Source organism: Haliotis cracherodii, unplaced genomic scaffold (genome assembly GCF_022045235.1).
Source record: "Haliotis cracherodii isolate W230 unplaced genomic scaffold, xgHalCrac1.p SCAF_19, whole genome shotgun sequence".
Classification (NCBI taxonomy): Eukaryota; Metazoa; Mollusca; class Gastropoda; order Lepetellida; family Haliotidae; genus Haliotis; species Haliotis cracherodii.
Window position 1 is genome coordinate 10,035,478 of NW_027266274.1, and position 21,430 is coordinate 10,056,907.

Genomic DNA, 21,430 nt, shown 5'->3' on the forward strand with positions numbered 1-21,430 from the left:
CGAAATACGATAACTCTGGAACAGTGCGCAATCATCTTGCCATCTTAACCAAATGGGGATCTTATAACCTGACCTTCTGGTGTGTCTTCTCATTACCATCCTATTCTACCGAGAACCTATTCACCACTGCGAGTACAGGGTCAACAATAGGAACAGAGCCTCTAGCCTAAGTTTTACCACCTGTTATTCGATGGCCAAATTAATCTGGCGGTGTCACCTGTTATGTAGTCATGGCCGTCATTCCTTGTTGGAAGCTTGGCACTAATAGGTCCACAACATGAAGAGGAGACTAAGCTGGGCCGAGTTATCTGGCTGGTTGGCTGTGTGCTATCATTCCCCGATGGACCGTTGTTCATGTTTTCAGTCATTGGTTTGTTTTATCCAGAGTCGATGGTGAGTCGTAGTATGGCTGGAATATTGCTTAATGTGTCGTTAAATACGTTAACAGTATCAATCACGCCATAGCAGGGAAACCTACTTGTGATCGTGAACAATACATTTCACCACTCCAGTCTGTCTCTCATTTCTAGTACAAGGTTAAGAAACATTTGTGCCTTCATCAAATTTAGTCCAAACCCATAATGAGTGCCATCAGGAGTTGCTACTCCTTTCGTCATGTTAAACGTATCGAACACGGTCACGCCATATCGTTCCATCCTGTCTCTCATCAACTGGTTAAACATCCTTGTCTTGTACAGTTCTTCTTCGATGTCGACTTTGCTGACAATCACAGATCTTGAATGGACTGTAGACCAAATTACCTTTGGCCACACGCTACCATTGTCTATTTGGTTTTGTAGGAATGGCCATAAGAATTTATGGAATACTTTTGTAAAATCGTAGTCCTCATGTAAACCAATACCTGCCACTAATAAGGATTTGTTTTCACCGTAAAGGCTTGTGCCTAAGTCAAGGAATGTTTGGGAGAAGGATGATCTAAAATATTCAAAAAACTGAAACCTGACAGAATTGTTACAAACAGTTACATTCCGTTTAATCCAGAAAAGGCAAACCTTCTCAGTGAGTATCTTCCATCCTGCACATCGATTCTGGATATCTGTAGCAAGAAATGATTAAAAGGGGTTATTTCATAAACAGAACAGCGACATGAGTTTTGAGCGGAAAAAGTATACCGAATGTCACATCATAGGCGTATTTACCATGGTAAATCATTGACATGGGTATGATGCTGACCAACAAGGAATAATACTTGTAAAGAATCTGTGATTCAAGCCCACGATAAAAGTGTCTTGGCGCAGCTATTGAGGGTATTTTTGATTTTGTTGTTTTCCGCAACAATCAGCAATATCTCAACTATATGATAGCCGCTGAAATGAAGTGAAAATGGTGGGGTGAAATGAGGTTAAACGGCGCGTCCAAAATTATTGCACTTATATTGCGACGTGCATGCATGTGTGTGTGGCTGCTTGTACTAGTCCAGACTAATGCCGATTTTGTAGTGCTACCCCACTGAGATACCATGCAGCAGTTTAACATGAAGACTCAGGCACAGTTTACTGACTCCAAGCCGACCAGCCCTTGTCTTAGCCCCTTAATGCCGAGCGCCAGGCAGAGTTACAAGTACCACTCTCTGATCAAACTTTCTACCAGCCGTCCAGGCTATTAACGTCCAACACAGGCATGGTGACATTTAAACGCCTCTTACGACCAACAACGGAATATAGGGAATCTATTGTAATCCGGGTTTAAATGGGTTATGGCCAGAGTAGAAACAACATTGTTAAAAGGGCGTCCTCCAATCGTTACAATTTATGACGCACAATCCTGATGCACGCCATTGTAATACTGTAGTAATATTGATGTGTTTGAACATCCTCGCTCTATCTTTGTAGTGTGGAAACAATGAGAGATGAAATACTTGCCCTATATCATGACATATTGGTTTTCGTGGTTTTCAACTACAAATATCCTACTTCATTATTCATTTGTACACTTAACAGATATACCTTTCGGAGCGTTGCTGTCAATAGCTCCATCGTGGCCATTGTTTGTGAGCACAGTGAGTAGAACAGTGTAGAGATGGCGCATCAGAGAGTCTCCGACAAAAGCAACTGTCGCACCCTGTAGAAGGTCACATGCTTCCTTGGCCGTGAAGTTCTTCACCATACATCGGGGATCTGCAGGCTGCCAGGTTGAGTACTCGGCATGAATCAGATTCCGAAGATCTTGACAGCCCGGGCACTTGCAGTCTTTAAAGGTTTTGTTGACACAAATATTATCATAGCAACATGGCGTCGGTCCATCCGGATCACACAGCGCGCGAAACCATCCATTCCCGCCATCAGACGACACGCTGAAACATTTCCCATCACTCCTCTGGAGCGTCTCTGCCACACCATGTTCCCTTCTAGCTGAAAATATATAATCATCTACTTTGTGTCTTTCCAAGGACGTTAAGGGTCGAGTCCGCCATCTTCCCCGCATCATGCATTCTCCCACATCCGGGCATTTCCCAACTCCTGCAAGCCCCAAATGGGCAAAATTATTTGTATTGCAGACATCTGGCTCCACTGTTTGTATTATTTGGTATTCTTTCTGAGTCATCATATATGATAATGTAAAGATCCCAAATAGGAATGTAATGAACTTCATTGATCTGATTTTGACACATCTGCGCGACAACATATTGAAGATAGGTTTCATCTTTTTTCCAAGTTAATGCCACTCTGAAATTTAAACAAGAGATAAATTATGTGTTGTATTAATATTATGTATACATAGCACCAATGGTTCATAGTGGGAATTTAAAATTCATAAAACAGATTACGATATATTTGAGAGAGTTGAGTTGAGTTTATAGTCACTTTTAACAGTGTCTCTGTTATATCATGACGGATCAGCTTAGTGTTAGAGAACGAGATGAAGGTACGGAGATACGAGTCTCAGATATGATACGGACAGATGATATACCAATAACAATTTAAGTGTATATATGATATACAATATATTCAAAAGGAGTAACACCCGATTATTTTCATACGTCTTCAGCAAACCCATGCTTGTCTAATGGGATCGGGTGGTCAGGCAAGCTGACTTAGCTGATGCATGCCATCTTATCTTAATATATATGGTCAATCACTGGATTGCCTGGTTCATACGCTATCATTTAAAGGGCGTAGCTGGAATATCACTGAGTGTGACGTGAAGCAAACAAATATAAGTATTCTTGAGCACCGACATTTAGGCGAGAACTAGGCATCCCAATAGTCACAAACTGTTCTCCCATTCTTGCTCATCTGTTTCTTTGTGCATATGAATCGGAATATTCTCCTCGGATTGGCAAACTCAGAACGAGATATGTTGGCCAAGAAAATCAACTCAAGCTTCAGGTCTATCGATGATCTGATATCGTTCAATAACCATCAAATTGCCAATTCCTTTCACACACCTAAACTAAAAATAAACGCCCAGCGAGGTCGCCTCGTGTGTCTCATATTTAGATGTGTGCATGAAGATTCAGAGTGACAAAACACTTTCCACAAGACAGTATGACAAGAGGGGTGACTGCAACTTTCCAACAGTCAACTTTCCTTTTATGTCGAGCAGTATTCTCGGCAGCTACAGTCTTTGGTGTCCACATTTCACAACATTTGACGTACAATCGAGCATAATCTTTCAAACACAATTTCAAAGAGCGGCATACGATTCTTCCTTAAATGCTGTTTACAGACCTTTGTGTGTTTTCCAGTAACCCACGCATGAACCGTTCACGTGAATAAAAGGACCTCGTTACACATAGATATAATCACCAAGTCTGCTATTTCATGTATTACTAAAGCTTGAAAACTGGTAGGGGACAATCAGTGCATACTATTGACCCGAAGGAAGACACACATCAACGTTGCCATGGCACCTGATCAAGCAGTCCATTCCGAAGCGATGCTCTTAATTGTTGTAGGATTATCGAGTTTTGAATAATAACGTCGACTGATCGTCTATAGAAATTAAATGGCGCAATGACCCGTGAAGATCCGCCTTGGAATTGATCTTCATTCAGCAACCCATGTAAAAGGCGACTATGCTTTTGTCGTAAGAGGCGACTAACGGGATCGGGTGATCAGGCTCGCTGACTTTGTTGATGCATGTCATCGTATCCCAATTGTGTGGATCGATGCGCATGATGCCAAACACTGGATTGTCTGGTCAAGGCCGATTATTTTACAGACCGCCGTCAGATAGCTGTAACATTGCTGAGTGCGGCGTTAAACAACAATTATAAACAAACAAAAGGCGCAATGTCAAAACTTTAAAATATATTTGAAAAGTATATGTACTACTCAAAAGAAGTTAAAGAACATCCGATTCTCTCATATTTCTTATATTGGCATGAGAGATTAAATATAGTAATTTGAAGGAATCTGGTGTTCTTTCACTTCACATATTTTGGCCTTGACATTAGCCTTATACAATGATCAGCAGTAACACTATAATTATGTACCAGTAATTGTATATTGTATCCATCTGTATAAGTTTCTATTTAAAATGTAACGCGTGACGAATGAATAGTTTAAAACGTTAAATGATATCCAGCTATCGCGTTCAGTTCAAAATGAAACTCGCAAGTATCGATTTAAACCTCTACATTGAAAATGCATTCATGTTTATCTTAGAGTTATTTCTATTGCTGTTTGCTTAGCCGCATGTAAGGTTGATATGTTGATAGTATAAGCTAATCAATAACTTTGCTGTCAGGTATTGCCACATAGTCAGCTATCTCGAGAGACCTGGACATTTGGCCTCCTGTGCTACACTCATAGACAAAAGTAAGTCTCTCTTGTGTATCATATTGTGATCCCATTCACATTGAAAGATTAAAGAGTACCGCTGTTGACTTGGTGCAATGTTGCCCAATGGCCCACTATCTACTGATTTTTAATATCACTAATTAAAAGTCGGTAGGTTAAAAAGGCGTTGTACAGGATTGTTGTAATCAACTTAAAATTGGATTTTGATCGGTAGGTGGTAAAAACTATATTGACCTGGTTTGGGTCCTTAAATATATTATGAATCCTTTTTATTATCAAAGAGATCGATCTGTACCGTCTGCGGTATTTCTAATATTAATTTTGTTTTCTGAAAGTTAATTCGACGGATCTGTAAGCCAATAAAACAATGTAAGACTAAAGTTTGAAGTTAGCTGCTGTTACCGTAACTGTGCTGCTCTCTTTAAACGAGACCCGTGAAGATCCGGAGTAGAATAGGTCTTCAGCAACCCTTGCTTGCCGTAAAAGGCGACTATGCTCGTCGTAAGAGGTGACTAACGGGATCGGGTGGTCAGGCTCGCTGACTTGGTTGATGCATGTCATCGATCCAACTTGCGTGGATCGATGCTCATGATATCAATCACTGTATTGTCTGTTCCAGACTTGATTATTGACAGACCGCCGTCATACAGGTGGAATATTGCTGAGTGTTGTTAAACAACAAACCCATCAACCAACTCTATAAACGATTTTGATATTGCCTTGTCACTACACAGAGCTACAGACTGTCCAATAGTGTTGTAACAACAGTTCTTTCAGTTACATAAAACAAACTCGGTATACTTTCTTTTGCCACGCAATTTATAAGGAAATTTGATTATGCTCATTTAACCATCACTCATTCCTCCAACAGTTTGTAAAAGTAATCTGTGTTGGGTAATCTCGTGTAAAAATATACTGGTTTGATGAAGACTGGGAAGGAAATGAATTTGCATCCACATGACCCCCTGCCAAGTTTGAAATATAAATATTTACCGAAAAGAGCGAATTTTCAAAGATAAGATGCCTGAGATACCGGTCAGCAGTTGTGTATTATGTGAAATTATTTGTTTTATTGTTTTAAATCAATTTTTTTTTTTTTTAAATTAAAAACATGTAGAAGTATTCTTTGAGTGCTGACTCAGCACCAGTACAGTTTTGAATATAATATGGCTAACTTAACGTATATTCAATTGAAAATCAAGGATATTTATTATTTTGAATCATCTGAGATTTAGAATTTCTTTTCCCCTCAGTTTATGTTCCTAGATCCAATTCTGCTGCGCACTTTATAAGCTTCCGCAAAGTGTTTCCGTTGTAATCCCCTTTCAAAGACACTTGCCTTTAAATACGAGTTTAGATCAATCAACAGTATATTGACTTTTATTGACCCATCCCGAAACATCAAACACACACACACACACACACACACACCAGTCGGACCCTGATCGATTGTCGCTGTAGTCTTTTATACATATAACTTGCTTTGTATCCTGAACGATTCCTACACATTGTATAGCTTAGTCTGCAATTAGCCTCGTAGCCCGGGGTTACATGAGGGTCTGACACGAAACACTTTGTTTGTCGCTTTTGTCGTTATCGCCAATGGAGACCCAGCCGTTCACTGGGCTATGTAACTGTAAGAGATGACCTCTTTTTCTACACTCAGATAGAGCTGTTGGGTTTAATACTAGAAGAAGGTGTTAATTCAAAGTGTACTTTTACCACAACGTTTTATTATTAATACTTCACATGTATACAAAATGTACACAAAGAAGGCATAATCATATCATATTGCACGTAGAAATAACGACTTCTCTGCCTTTAATAGAAAATGGGCTTTGTTTACTCAAACTGCAAAATAACTTATTGACTTGATGCTTGCAACATAATTTGATGTACCATAAATACCGCATCTTCTTAATTGTATACATAAATATACCTTCATCTGTACCATGATGTGGATTATGCCTTAGGCCTCCTCTGTACCACATCCTTTTGAGAAGTACCTGTATTCATAAAGCTGTACTGGGGGCACGGGTGGCCCAGTCGTCTAAGGCGCCGCGATTCGCTGTGCAGAGTTGCGTCCCTTGGGCACGCCAGAAACCTATGATTGTGGGTTCGAATCCCGGTTCGCCCCGATTATGTTTCTAGGTTTGTTAGCACCATACCCGTGCTCGTGGGTTTCATCGAAGTGGTAAACGTCTGAGACCTGCATCACTTCTTGCTTTCCTCCCACATTAAGCTGACACGCCGTGATATAACTGGAATACTGTTAAAAGCGGCGTTAAACCCAACTCACTCACTCACTCATAAAGCTGTACTGTTTTCCGAGTGCATATGTATCCTGTGTATATGACTGAATAAAAATTTATTTTAAAAAAAAGGCACAATCATAAAACACATGTTTGCATCTTACTTGCATCCTTTTTTAGCATATATAACATGTAAACGTCAAAATGGCATACAGTTTATATCACTTTATTTTGTTTGTTTGTTTGTTTGTTGTTTAACGCCGCAGTCAGCAATATTCCAGCCATTTGACTGCGGTAAATAAACGAGCCTGGACCAGGCAATCCAGTAATTGACATCAAAAGCATTAATCAACGCAAGTGGGATACGATGACATGTATTAATCAGCCTGACCACCTGATCCCGTTAGTCGCCTCTAACGGCAAGCATGGGTTATTGATGCATGAAGACCTATACTACCCGGGTCTTCACGGGTCTGATGATGTTGGTAAGTGAATCGATTCCATATAGCTTCTCATGTCTATATTTACTCTAGATAAAAGCGACAAATGAGCGTTTATGATAAGAAGAAATCTCGGCCCAAATCACGCCCGTGCAAGACGATAGCGGGCAGTGTCGATGGGCTTGTGTAATCATATAAAGGAGTTTGTTTATTTTTTATTTATTATTCAACACGACACCTTTTCAGGTGACACATTCCCACATAACAGCAGCAGCAGCAGTAGTATTAGTAGTAGTATTAGTAGAAGTAGCGGTAGTGGAAAGTAAGCTGTTTATTAAGAAAGGCATACACATTTAATGTACTATATAAAATAATAGCGTCCAGACAAAATTCACGTTGGAGATTCAAACTTAAAGATTTATAGTACGGCATTTCCATTACAAAAATAAATATATAAAAATTAGAAATTTAATAAACAACGTTTTAATGATCAAGGAAGAAAAAACGCAGATCATAATAATCACTCCAGAGAAAAATAGATGTGTTCTTGCAGCTCAGACATGTGAAACAAGAGCTCAGCGTTAGTGTTCGCTCAACGCACGAGGCGTAGTCACCTGGCATACTATTCACAACATCTACCCAACACCAGGCATAGTACGGCTTTGTTATCATGGAAACGCTTTCTTTAGTTTAATATTCCTGTCACAGCGCACGGAAATGCCCAAAAGAACAACAGCGAATTGGATTAGTTATTCCCATCCTACAACCCGAATTGAACTCTACTGTAACTGATAGCCCGTTCAATATTGAACGAACAAAGAAAAGTTGTTAAACAATATCCAACATAGAAAGGTTAAAGAGAAAACACAATTGCACTAACCTTAAAATCGCCATTTATCCAAAAGTCGTATCTGTAGAAAGGTTTACGTTCGAGCTGTGAGTCATAGGACAGCATCAGGTAGGTCACCTATATAATGAGGCCCTTTTAATCTCAGCAATATGGGTTCGTACCCTACCCTGTCTTTGAACACTCTAAAGAGACAGATATTATCGCAAATCGCACACGGGTCAAGTACAGCCAGTCAGGGCGTGAGCTAGTATGTGCAGGTCAGAGCGTAGTGATAACATAAGTTCACGGTAGGAGTTGCCAGGTGCAGCAGACAGCCCGCATATCTTCCCGGCGTGGGCGCGGCCGGGTACCTTTGTGATATTGTTGGGATATTGCTAAAAGCGGCGTAAAACCATACTCACTCACTCATGTGAGGCATGCACCGATAAGCTCTCTGGAGATATGACTAGTAACTGGGTGGTTAGTTTGCTTTAAAACGGATAAAATACCTCCATAGATGGAAACAATATGTTACACAGAACAAAATAGAATCACATGGATTGTGTTTCCAAACAGAAGTGTACTCGAACAGTATGCGAAAAAAATAATGATAATGAACTCGTAGAATTTTCGGGGGCACGGGTGGCCCAGTCGTCTAAGGCCCCGCGATTCGCTATGCAGAGTTGTGTCCCTTGGGCACGCCAGAAACCTATGATTGTGGGTTCGAATCCCGGTTCGCCCCGATTATGTTTCTAGGTTTGTCAGCACCATACCCGTGCTGGAGGGTTTCACTGAAGTGGTAAACGTCTGAGACCTGCATCACTTCGGGCTTTCCTCCCACATTAAGCTGACACGCCGTGATATAACTGGAATACTGTTAAAAGCGGCGTTAAACCCTACTCACTCACTCGTAGAATTTTCTATTAACAATATAAACAGTCAATATATTTAAAGATACACATACTGTATTTTCAATGTAGAGCTAGCTAGGTTACTGCGCGTTCGGTTCCAAATTCAGTGTAACGTAGCTCAACATTGAAAACAAAGTATGCTTATCTCCATTCTACCATGACTAAATAAAACGCGAACTCTTTTGTGTTAGCAAATATATTGAATGACGCGGCATGGGTTGAGTCCAGTGTTTAGAGTGGGTTGTCGATCTGATTTACGGAATCACTAACAACAGCCTTAGAACAAAACATGGCGTTACATTCTTTTTAAATTACTCAGATGCTATTGCATCCCAGCTAATACGAAAATGTTATAAAAAAACATCCGAAAAACATTTTCCGAAACGTTATGGAAATGTTATAAAAATGTTTGTAAAATGGTAATCCATGCCGTGTCTTCAACACTCAGTCAACAAAGAATTTAAGACTCAGTTCTGTGGAGATTTTAATATTTTTTAAAAACTTTTACAACTTTCTAAATTATTGATTGTCAGAATCTTTTTTCTTTGGTTTTGCCTTGATCCACTTTTTTGAAACATAAAACAAATTCTGAAAAACTCTAAAGCAGGTATTTAATATATATATATATATATATATATATATATATATATATATATATATATATATTTAGTAAATTTATTGTACATTATAAAGTCGATATATATATATATATATATATATATATATATATATATAATATAGATACATCCCACTTATTCCATTTGAGATAACGTTTTATCAGTATTCTAACAATAATAGATTTGTAGGTTTGGGGTGGAAAAATATTTTGATATTCATTCAGAAACAGATGAATTCTTGTGGTAACTACAATAGTGTAACCCCAACCCATTTAACGGTCAGTGGCTGAGTGCAGATACAAATCCTAATCTGGCATTAATTTAAAGCCACAAAACCATCAAAAGATACTCGATCTCGTTGCTCATCGTATTTAACAACAATTTCTGCACTTAAGTTTGCATCATTCACAACCTCTGGTATATTTGGTTTATTCCTCAATAGATCCACTATCTCAGTGTGTATCTTCTGGAATGCTGTTGCCTCCTTTTGCCCCTGGCTGCAGCGAAAACAACAATGTTCCACATAACAAAGTTATAACTTGAACTATATTCAATAAGCATTATATTGCTAATCCAAAGATGAAATATATCATATAGGTTCATAACATTATTGGGGGGAAATGTTAGTGCACATTTAATATCAACATAAATAACATCAGAAAATAATACATGTACATCGGCTTACAGATTAGTAACGCAAGTACTAAAATTAAGAAATAATCTAACATATTTTTTCCACATCACTCTCCAAGTGGTCCCGTAAATAATGGAGCCTTGGCGAGGCAAACCAGTGACTGACAGTGAGAAACGTCCTATGAACTCGAAGCACCAAGACTCACAATCAACCAATCCATTTTGTCACCCATTACGATAAACATGGATTATGATCTGGAGACATTCTAAACCGAAATCCAAACGGGAATAGATGTATGAAACACGCATTGTGACATAGCTACGATTCATGCAGTCATTGCGGAACAGTTAATATAAAGAGAGCAGTTTCGTAGCATTATAACCAGCTGGTAACCACATTCGTTCAGTCTTTGGTATCTTTTTACCTCTCATTGTAAAAAGAGTGAATCAAGTATATGAACTTCAACTATTTGGTCCAACATTTAGAGAACAGAGCCAAATCAAGTTCAATATAATTCAACACGTCCTACTTTAATTCTGATAACCCATTTGTCCAGAAACTCTCCATGCTGTGGCCAGTCTCGGTTAAAGGTATTTCCAAAATTCAACATGCTGTTTTTATACATGCTGTGTGCAAACTAAGGAAGACAAAATTAAAAAATAACGTTTTGAAAACTCAAAAATTAAACCACACTCTTCAAAAAAGGAAACTCACAGGTAGATTTTTTAGTAAATTTATTGTACCTTATAAAGTCGATATATTTAATTTAATATCATAGATACAAATATGAAATTTTGGAGCTTGATAGTCACATGTTGTCGTGGTACAAAGGCATTGAAAACTGTTTATTGTCATGTCACATAAGGCCACAAGGTTGCGCTGAACTAAGTATGTCGTGTGACCGCCCCGGGCAGCAATCAGTTTCTATCAGTTTTATTTCACTATTGTTTCAATGTCTCTCCCCGGGTGTAACAGTGTTTAGTTTGAGGTAGGCTTTGTGTCTCTAAGAAATGTATAGCAATTATTTTACTATATTCACATCGTGTAAACTGGACTTCAGTTTACATTAAAATAGATTTGTTTCTGGAGTATATCCCTGATATCTCCATGCATTGCACAAGGAGGACTTGCACAAATAATAAGCTACAGAAGACTTTGCGCATCTACTAACAAAGAAGTTGCCGATTACTGTTTGGGTACTTTTGACCGATTCGCTTCATCTTCAACCGATTTAACTGATTTGAAGGATAAGTGTTAATATACTCCTGAAGAATACAATGCATCCCAAATGAGTTAGTGAGTGCGTGAGTTGGGTTTAACGCCGCTTTTAAAAGTATTCCTGTTACATCGCGACGTGTCAGCTTAATGTGGGAGGAAAGCAAGAAGTGATGCAGGTCTCAGACGTTTACCACTTCGGTGAAACCCACGAGTACGGATATGGTGCTGACAAACCTAGAAACATAATTAGGGCGAACCGGGATTCGAACCCACAATCATAGGTTTCTGGCGTGCCCAAGGGACGCAACTCTGCACAACGAATCGTGGCGCCTTAGACGACTCGGCCACACGTGCCCCCGACTTTTCAAAGGTCCCAGTCACCTCGTGCGCTTGTTCATTAAAAGGGGCAGAACCTATTCAATCGTCACAAGAGTCGAGTGTACGATTCCGACTGTATCATGAACACGAGTTTATGAATAACTACCGAATAGTGATCATACCAGGTGTGAGCGTATCAAACGTCACAAACACATGCAAGTGCAAGTCAGTTGTTCACCTGAAAAAAACACGGGAACGTATGGTACAAGTCAAATTTTGAATTGCATCAGACATAATTTTTGTAAACCGATGCATCGAATTTGGAAATGTCATCTATATGTTTACCATGAAATGTTTTGAAAGCTTCAATAGAGCCTTGAATGATGTAACCCTGATCAAACAACTTTGGAACAAGAGTCATGTTACGCTCTTTGAAATCTTCATGGAAAGAGCATGGTCGATTGTAACTAACAAGTTGTGAAATATAGATGCAAAAGTCTGGAACTGATGGAATATTTCTCGTCATAAAGAGAAACTTGACTATTGGAAAGCTGAAGACATCCCTCTTGTCAGACAGTATTGTGGAGAGTTGTTAGTCCCTCTGAATCTGTCTGCATAGGTCTGAATATATACAGTAGACGGGTACCCATGAGCGTATTGGCGATCATTGACGTTCTGTGAACGTTTTATTGAGCTCAACGCAGAGACAACGATGGGCATTGATGGTGGGGAGCAGTTCATAAGCGTAGTGTGTCCCACCCATCAAGTGAAAGGCTTAAAATGCAACTGCCTACATTATGAAGCACACACCTGTGGTGATTCCGTGTGAGAATATATTTTTCCAGCAGGATTTACTTGTTCTAAGAGGTGAATAAATGGATTAGCTTGCCAGGCTCGTCGATGAAAAACACTTTCTTGTGATCTATTTTTAGCATCTTTATTACATCATGTTTCCACGTTTTTTACAACTCTGTACAATACCTCGTGGACAGGCGCCTCACAGGATATGGTTTCCATGGTAAAAGTAATACACTTTAAAATAAATAATACAAATGAGCATCACGATGCGAATATTGTCACTTTAAAATGTTAATGACATGTAAGGGCTCGTGGACTAAAAGCCTAAAACAATAAGCGTAGTCTCTTATCTCCTGAACGTTTTTCGTATTTTCGACACCATCATTTAATGTACACTTGAAGATGCTCATCAGTTAGCAGAGCCACAGACTCAATTCACCATGAAGTGTTTTTTTCAGTTACCAACATATAAGAGTAACATTTACAACGGCTGACACTGGTTAAAGCGTTTTCAAGTAATTATCCTGTGGTATAGCATAATATAATTTGCCTGCATTCTCTGGTTATCAATTCAACTTTTCATTGCCTCATGCTAAAACACATCTTGAGGCGATGCAGTCAGTATCGCTCGCGTTAATTCATACTGAAGCATTTTGCTGATACCACCAATTGTGTTTAATACAATGTCACAGCCCACACTAACACTAACTTACTTATGGAACAAAGCAAAGCATGAAATACTTGTGTTTTTTGTTTGTTATCAATTTATGAAACGTTTTGGTTATCGGCCTTTTATGTATGGCGACACTGATAAGTTCTTCAACATCATATACACTTGCATAAATATGATTTCTTCCATACACATTGTTCAGGATAATTGATTTAAATGAAACTACCCTTGTAATATGACTAGTCGTCAAGGATAATCGAAGGATGCTATCGTTTACACCAATATACAGTGCTTCACCTGACCCATCCATGTCGAATCCCTGTATATATGATCCCTGATATATCTCTGTCATGGTCTTCAGTTCAAAGTTTGCTTTAATTATCTTCTTACAAAGACACATGTAAAGAGAGTCGCCTTTTGGGTCCACAGACATTGCAGATGGATAATTATGTTTATGCTTTGAAGGTTGGCTTATGTTGAATAACAACTTGAATGTTTCGCCATCTGGTGTCATTGCGTAAATGGCAGGTATAAGCATGCCGTATCCTACAGCTAATATAAGATTGTGTCGTTTAACATCTTCAGCCATTGCAGTACATACGATTTTCGACTTCATTGTCTTAACAGTGTTACCGTCAAGAGAGAAGTAGGACAGCCTAGGTGGCCATGTCTGGGAGAGCATAATGCTATTTATAGCGGCAAAATATGTTACTGCTTTGACCCAGTGTACAGTTAGATTCGAATACAGGGTCATAGTTTGGTTGTGTAGGTGGAACTGATGCACAGGCCGTTCTCCAGCGGACATGTGTTCTATCAATAGAAGTCGCGACCTAAAGTCTTGTGTCTGTCGAACTTTGTTTTCTGAAACTGAAAAGAAGCATAAGAAAGTATAAGCAAATTGTGAGGGCTATCTGTGTTAATGAGTGTGATTTTCCAATATTCCAGTCCGGTCGCAGATGAAAACAAATAACGAATTTTACAAATGGCACCAATGTGTTTATTTTGTTGTGAGAGAGCTCACACAACCCAATCGAAAGAAATATGTTGTCAGATTACCGACCCGCTTACCCTGTTATAAATCAACAGGTGGAGACAACGTGGCTCACCTGTACTCAACTTGTATTTTTTATATGTGTGTGTTTCATTCTGAAAAATAAACCCAACCTACTCAGTCAGTGTCGATGTAATCATTTTACACAGATGTATGGGTATTTCAACACTTCTTGGTTTGTCTTTGTCACGACCCTAACTTGCAAAGGGGTCTCTGGATTACAAAATAGTTAATTTTGCTTTATTTAGTCAGTTTGATCATTATTTTTTCTTGCCTTTATGAACATTGTTAGCACTCGAAATTGTCCCCTGATTGAAGACAATCCTTGAGTATTTTCCACGTTGTGTTCGCGGTCACATATTTCAATAATCATAGACTGCTTGTTCAGTATTTCCCACGACCTAAACTCAAAATTAACTTTGAAAAAGGTCATACTGAATGAAATAGTACGATAGGTTGATTTTGTATTTGATTGTAAATATGGGTTGGAAAATATTTTGTTCCTACCTGTATAAAAATTAATAGCACATGAAAGTTTCCCTGCTCTGTTGAAGAAGATCTTTGAGTATTTTCCACATGTTAAGTTCAAGGCTGCCAACATCTTGGTGTAATGCTGCAGAATAGAATATATTCTTGTATATTGAGGTACCGAAATGTAACCACCAGAAACAGTTGAAAGGATATGTAATTGAAGTGTCAAGTACTTTGAAACATTTAAATACAACTAATTGGAATGGTTAAACACACACAAAAAACACTTCCTAGCCCTAATGAAAAATGTGCAAAGCACATCTGAAACAAGAATTTACCTCTGTGTTGTTGACATGGACAGTCCAGCCATTAGAGAAACCAGCTTGATTCTCTGGAAGAACTTGGCAGGTAAGATGGGAACTTGAATACAGATAAACCGAGCATCCCAACATGCTGTGGCAAAGTTGTTTACACATTTTCGGTCCTGAAAATCCTCTTGTCTCGACTTTTCTGATTAGGATACTCAGTAACAGAGTGGCCACAATGGGGTCAGACATCAGAAACATGCTGTTAATTTTTTCTGTGAAAGTCTGAAAATATATTTAAAAGATGCCTTTTGATTACTTTGTGTGGCAAGGTCACTTGAAAACCTCTTTAGGACATCCTGATATGCTGTGGCATATATGAGTGTGTGGCATATAGCAAAGGTGTCCGAGAATAATTGGGGTCCCTGTCAAGAACATGGGCACTCAGCAATATTCCAGCTATATGACGGCGGTCTGTAAATAATCGAGTCTGGACCAGACAATCCAGTGATTAATATCATGAGCATCGCTCCACGCAATTGGGATTGATGAGATGCAACAACCAAGTCAGCGAGCCTGACCACCCGATCCCGTTTGCCGCCTTTTACGACAAGCATAGTCGCCCTTTATGGCAAGCATGGCTTGCTAAAGATCTATTCTAACCCGGATTTTCACGGGTAGACTACCGCTTGTAAAACATTCTTGTCGTCATGGTAGAATGGCGAAACCCCTACTTGTTTTGATGTCAATTTGTCGAATCTACACTGAGACTACCTCAAGTTCAAAATAAATAAATTCAAGATCAAATTTCACACTAGGAACGTACCTGTAGGCGCTATAGTGGCTTGGCTCGATTGTTGAAAGCGTTTTCGAGCTAGATACTGTCGAAGATCTATGCTTCGTGACATGTTAACAGGACCTTTACGATGAATATTTGAGGTAGATTGTCTGAACAATATATTCATATACCTCTTTGAAAGCAATATGGTTAGAATTATCTACTTTGAATAAGTATAGTAAAATGTGATGTGATTAACGCCACAAGGGTCTATATATTAAGGTTAAATTGTAATTATTAAACCATTACTGTATTTGGAACGATGAAAGGAGATTTATTACAAGAGTTTAACCTATTTCTTAAAAAAACCCAAAGATATTATTGTATTGGATAGCACTGTTGGGATAAGCAGATATAGTTTAGTTCCTCGTTATTTTCATCAGTATCCATCAAGACAGAAATTATCCTCCATGATGTCCCAAAATGATGTCAATGTTATGAGAGGTTTTGCTCTTTATTTCAAAAGAAATTCGTCAGTTTCTCGTTGAGCAGAAATATTAGCCTGTGTTGAAGATATAGATTTTATTTATGGATATATATTTCGTATTTAGAAATGACGTAATACATCCAAATACAACTATCGTATTTGTTATAAGAAATGAAAGTGTACTCCTTTACAAAATTACTCTAATGGCCGACAGCATGAACATTCAAGGTGGCCGTTTAATATTACATCTTGTTTATGTATAACGAAGCTTGTTGAGTTAATGCTTAATATTACTCGAACATGCATACCATTTGATATGACCACACGACTAAACATTCGTCATATTGCAAGGCTGTCTACATTCAAAGTGTCGACATTCAGCTTCTTGGGTCGCTGACAATTAGAGTAAACTCCCTTCGTAACAGATAAAATGTAGCGTTCGTAAAATCTCTGAACAGCAAAACACATTCATACATTGCAGGCTGAATTTGGCCGCTACGTTGATAAACCAAGCATGTCATCCACAAGTAATACCAACTTGAGCAACTAGTCAATGAATTATTGAGCTGCGTTTAACGCTACTCTGAACAGCACTTCAATCGTATCAGCGAATGACATCTTGTTGTGGTAGGAGAGCCGAAGGTAGATGTTTACTTCTTTGATGTAACCCTTGCGTAGCAAGCTATAAAAATGATGTCCGATAAATTCCTATTTTGTACTATATATTCCCGACTTTTATTTCAGGTAAACAACTGACTTGCCTTTGCATGTGTTTTTGACGGGCAGGATACGCTCATCTTTTCGTGAACACCTGTTATTATCCATTTGATAGTGATTCGTAAACACATGCTCATGATATATTTAGAATATTCCATCATTTGAGAAGAGGTGGGTTCATAAGACATGCATCAACCATGTCAGCGAGTCTGACCACCCAATCCCGACAAGCATAATCGCCTCTTACAACAAGCATGGTTTGCTGAAGTGCTTCGCGGGTTGTCAAAACTGTGTGTAGTGATGAAATGTGATATGTACAAGAAACCATATTCAATTATCCATTTGAGTATACTAGCGTCGATGTCTATTGTATTTACGCCCCGAAACAGTACTTTGAAACACATATTATTACAAGTCATATACATGCATGGTACCATGAACTTAATCACTACTATCTCCTTCAATGGTGTGAATTTGCTGGGATCAGAGCAGATATTGTGACGCTGAAGTTACCAGAGTACGTTCCATTTACACCCCCTGTTCTGGCACTTATGCAAGACCATGGCAGTTGGTGACAGCTGATGATTTATGTCCTTCAGGTGACAAGCAGGCGACGCAATAATAATTCCACAAAAAGAGAAATACAAACATTAACACAAACAACTCTATCATCTTTTAATTATAAGAGTTTCGAGACAACAAACTGCGCTCAAGTTTATCACTTTTCTGAGATTGTATTGTATTTAAACCTGTATCGTCCTTGTTTCAAGCTATTATTTTGGTGTTTATTTTCAACCATATCTACAATGTATTTTTAAGCAGTCATCCGAATTATTCTTGCATGTTTTTGCAGCTCAGTATGGCTAGGCCTACTTTCACCTACAGGGAAGTTCGGCAACAGTCATATAATTACACCCCTTTGTTGGTAATGGATCAGTCCCAAAAGCAGCCAGGTATAATGGTCACGGTGTATACAGTGCTAGTAATGTGTATTGTGGTAGAAACTATAAAGAATGAAACATTTCGTCACTTAACGTTGAGTAGAGGATAGGGTATTGATATGATATTAATGAATGCAACTGATCTGAAACAATAAATAGTTATGGGAGATTTACATAAGGTGTATGGGGGGTGGTCGTACATGAATAAATGTTACATTAAATGGGTGTCAGTTTGTAAGGTTGAAAGTGAATTACATCCGATAGTGAAATGCGTCATTAATTACTTGGTAGTGACAAAATGTACATATCTTTTGTTCACGTGGATTTTTTTATTACTGGTTTTAGAATATAATAAAGGTTAAGTAATAAATCAGAAAGAAGTAAACATTTCTCCAAGTCTGGAGAGTGGTTAATAATCCGGCGCCCAAACTGATTTCTGTAGGTGATTTAGAAACGGACAATGTCCGCCCATCACTTTTCAGGTACTTACCCAATATTTCTTCATTAACCTTTATGAACATAGTATTTTGATCCCAAACTTACAATGTGATACCCCTAACCGACACATGAGGAACCAGTAAGTGTTATATCATGGTAACATCGTCTGAGACTCATCTGATGTCAGCTGTATCTACCTCACCATTACCAACACCCCAACAACCCAAGCCTCCAGAACGCGAGTTACCCTGATTCACAGACCTGTAATTCTGGTGTTTGGTATATATACTCAACAACAAAAGTTCCTGTGACACCAATATTTTAGTGTTTTTTTATCACTAGAGTTTGGTTTTCAATATTGTAGTACATGTATGGAATCAAGTTACAAAAACGCAACTGCTACAGAAAAGCATGCATTCCATGCAAAAGTTGACTTTTAAACAAGTCCCATGCATTACACTACCCAAGAATGGGTATAACAAACATGTGCGTTAACGGGATTCCATATGAATTGTTTAGCATCGTGCTGACAACAATTACGCAATTATTCAACATTACAGAAGACCCACCAGACGTCCCATTTTGACAGGAAACCGCCGTCAAGCATGATTAGCAGACAGCGTCTACGCTGGACGGCCATGCAGTGGGGATAAGTTCTATTCACTGACGAGTCTCGTTTTCACCTCAGCCACAGCGATGGACGGATTCGAGTGTACCGACGTCGAGGTGAACGTTGCGTCAATCACTGTGTCATGGAAGAAGATCGGTTCGGGGGCGGCAGCGTTATGGTATGGAGTGGGATTACAGCAAGACAGAGGACCCGTTTGATAGTGATAGAGGGAAATCTCAATTGACAGCGATACCGCGACGAGATCATCGGCCCTTTTGGTCTACCGTTTTTGCGTCGTCATGGCCCAAGCATTACCTTTCAACATGACAACGACCGGCCTCAAATTGCTCGACCTGTTCAGGATTCTCTTCAACAAAACAACGTGAATGTCATCCCCTGGCCGGCTCGCTCCCTGGATCGGCGCCTACGACTCAAACCACGTGTTCCACAGACACTTCAGGAACTTCGAAACATGCTCCAGCAGATAAGGACAGATATCCCACAGGACTTTGTGCGACGCCTGGTCCATTCAATGAGACGAAGATGTGTTGCTTGCATCGCAACCAGAAGTGGACACACACGCTATTGATTTGTAAATTGATATTTTGGCATGTTCCTGTTTTTTTTAAATGAAATCACGCATTTTCTGTAGTCAGTATGGCAAATTAAACCATTTGAGCACTTAGAGGAGTCTTTTATCTTTTGCAAAACGAAATTGATTCAGATTTGGTAAAAAATATAACTTTGCATTAAATCTTATTCAATGTCACAGGAAACTTTTGTTGTTCAGTTTATATATATTTGACATAATGAATCATTGTTGTGTTATCATTCCGCCCTTTGAATTGATACTTGTGCGGTTTCGGTGAGGTGAAATGGGGTTTAACGCTGCGTCGGAGATTATTGCACTTTTATAGCGACGTGCATGCACGTGTGTGTGTGGGTGCTTGTACTAGTCCGGACTGATGCCGATTTATAGTGGTAGCACACTGAGATACCAGTTTAACATGAATACCCCACTCAGACACAATATACTGACTCCGAGCCGACCAGACCTTGTTTAAGCCCCGCCAGACAGGGTACCAACAACTTGCATCTATTAACGTCTTTTGGTATGACGCGGCCGGGGAGCGAACCCCGGACCTTCCGCTCCCCGGGCGGACGCTCTACCACTACACCTGACCTGTGCGGTTTTGATAATTTAGTGAGCCGCTAAATTAGTGACTGAACGAATATGGTACAGTAAACTACGTTTATAACGAACACGCTTATAACGAACTGACCGATATAACGAACTTATTTTTAGTCCCGGCCATTTGTTGTATAATATGCCTATAACGAACTACGGTTATTGTGATCTAAAATTAGTGGTCCCTCTGAGTTCGATTTAACCGTAGTTTACTGTAGTTACACGTAGCAATCCTTGAGCAATATTACATAATATATCATATGTTTCGGCAGATATTCGAGGTTGTTTATGCTCTGGCGATGACGTTCTAAAATATGTGAAAACATACCTTTGTAAGGATCTTATATAAATGTAGTTGTACTTTTGCGATAAACTCCTAAAATGTAACCAAAGAAAGATTGGTTCATTTAATACAAATGAACATATGCCGCAACGTGGAGTCCAGGCCACCTGAGGAGGAAGTCATCAGGTCACTTGAGCAATCTTGCACAGCTTACAACATGACATCAGGCCACCTGAGGAGGAAGTCATCAGGTCACTTGAGCAATCTTGCACAGCTTACAACATGACATCAGGCCACCTGAGGAGGAAGTCATCAGGTCACTTGAGCAATCTTGCACAGCTTACAACATGACATCAGGCCACCTGAGGAGGAAGTCACCAGGTCACTTGAGCAATCTTGCACAGCTTACAACATGACATCAGGTCACCCTAGGAGGAAGTCATCAGGTCACTTGAGCAGTCTTGCACAGCTTACAACATGACATCAGGTCACCCGAGGAGGAAGTCATCAGGTCACTTGAGCAGTTTTGCACAGCTTACAACATGACATCAGGCCACCTGAGGAAGAAGTCATCAGGTCCATTGAATAGGCGACATGGATTACGACATAACATCAGATCTCAACGGAAGGCAGTCACAGCTTACAACATAACATCGGGCCCTTGTTAGCAGTCAGAGCTTATTACATAAAATCAGGTCACTTAATAT

The 21,430-nt window shown here is 39.2% G+C and overlaps 1 protein-coding gene across 1 annotated transcript; it reads right to left on the reverse strand.

The window, feature by feature from the left end:
• Positions 1 to 500: 500 nt before the first annotated feature.
• On the reverse strand, positions 501 to 8,417 carry LOC139467132 (uncharacterized). The gene is made up of 3 exons (XM_071248849.1): positions 8,339 to 8,417; positions 1,968 to 2,687; positions 501 to 1,057 (listed from the first exon to the last, which is right to left on the reverse strand). The coding sequence occupies exons 2-3, from the start codon at positions 2,662 to 2,664 to the stop codon at positions 501 to 503; spliced, it is 1,254 nt and encodes a 417-aa protein (XP_071104950.1). The 5' UTR covers positions 2,665 to 2,687; positions 8,339 to 8,417.
• Positions 8,418 to 21,430: the final 13,013 nt, after the last annotated feature.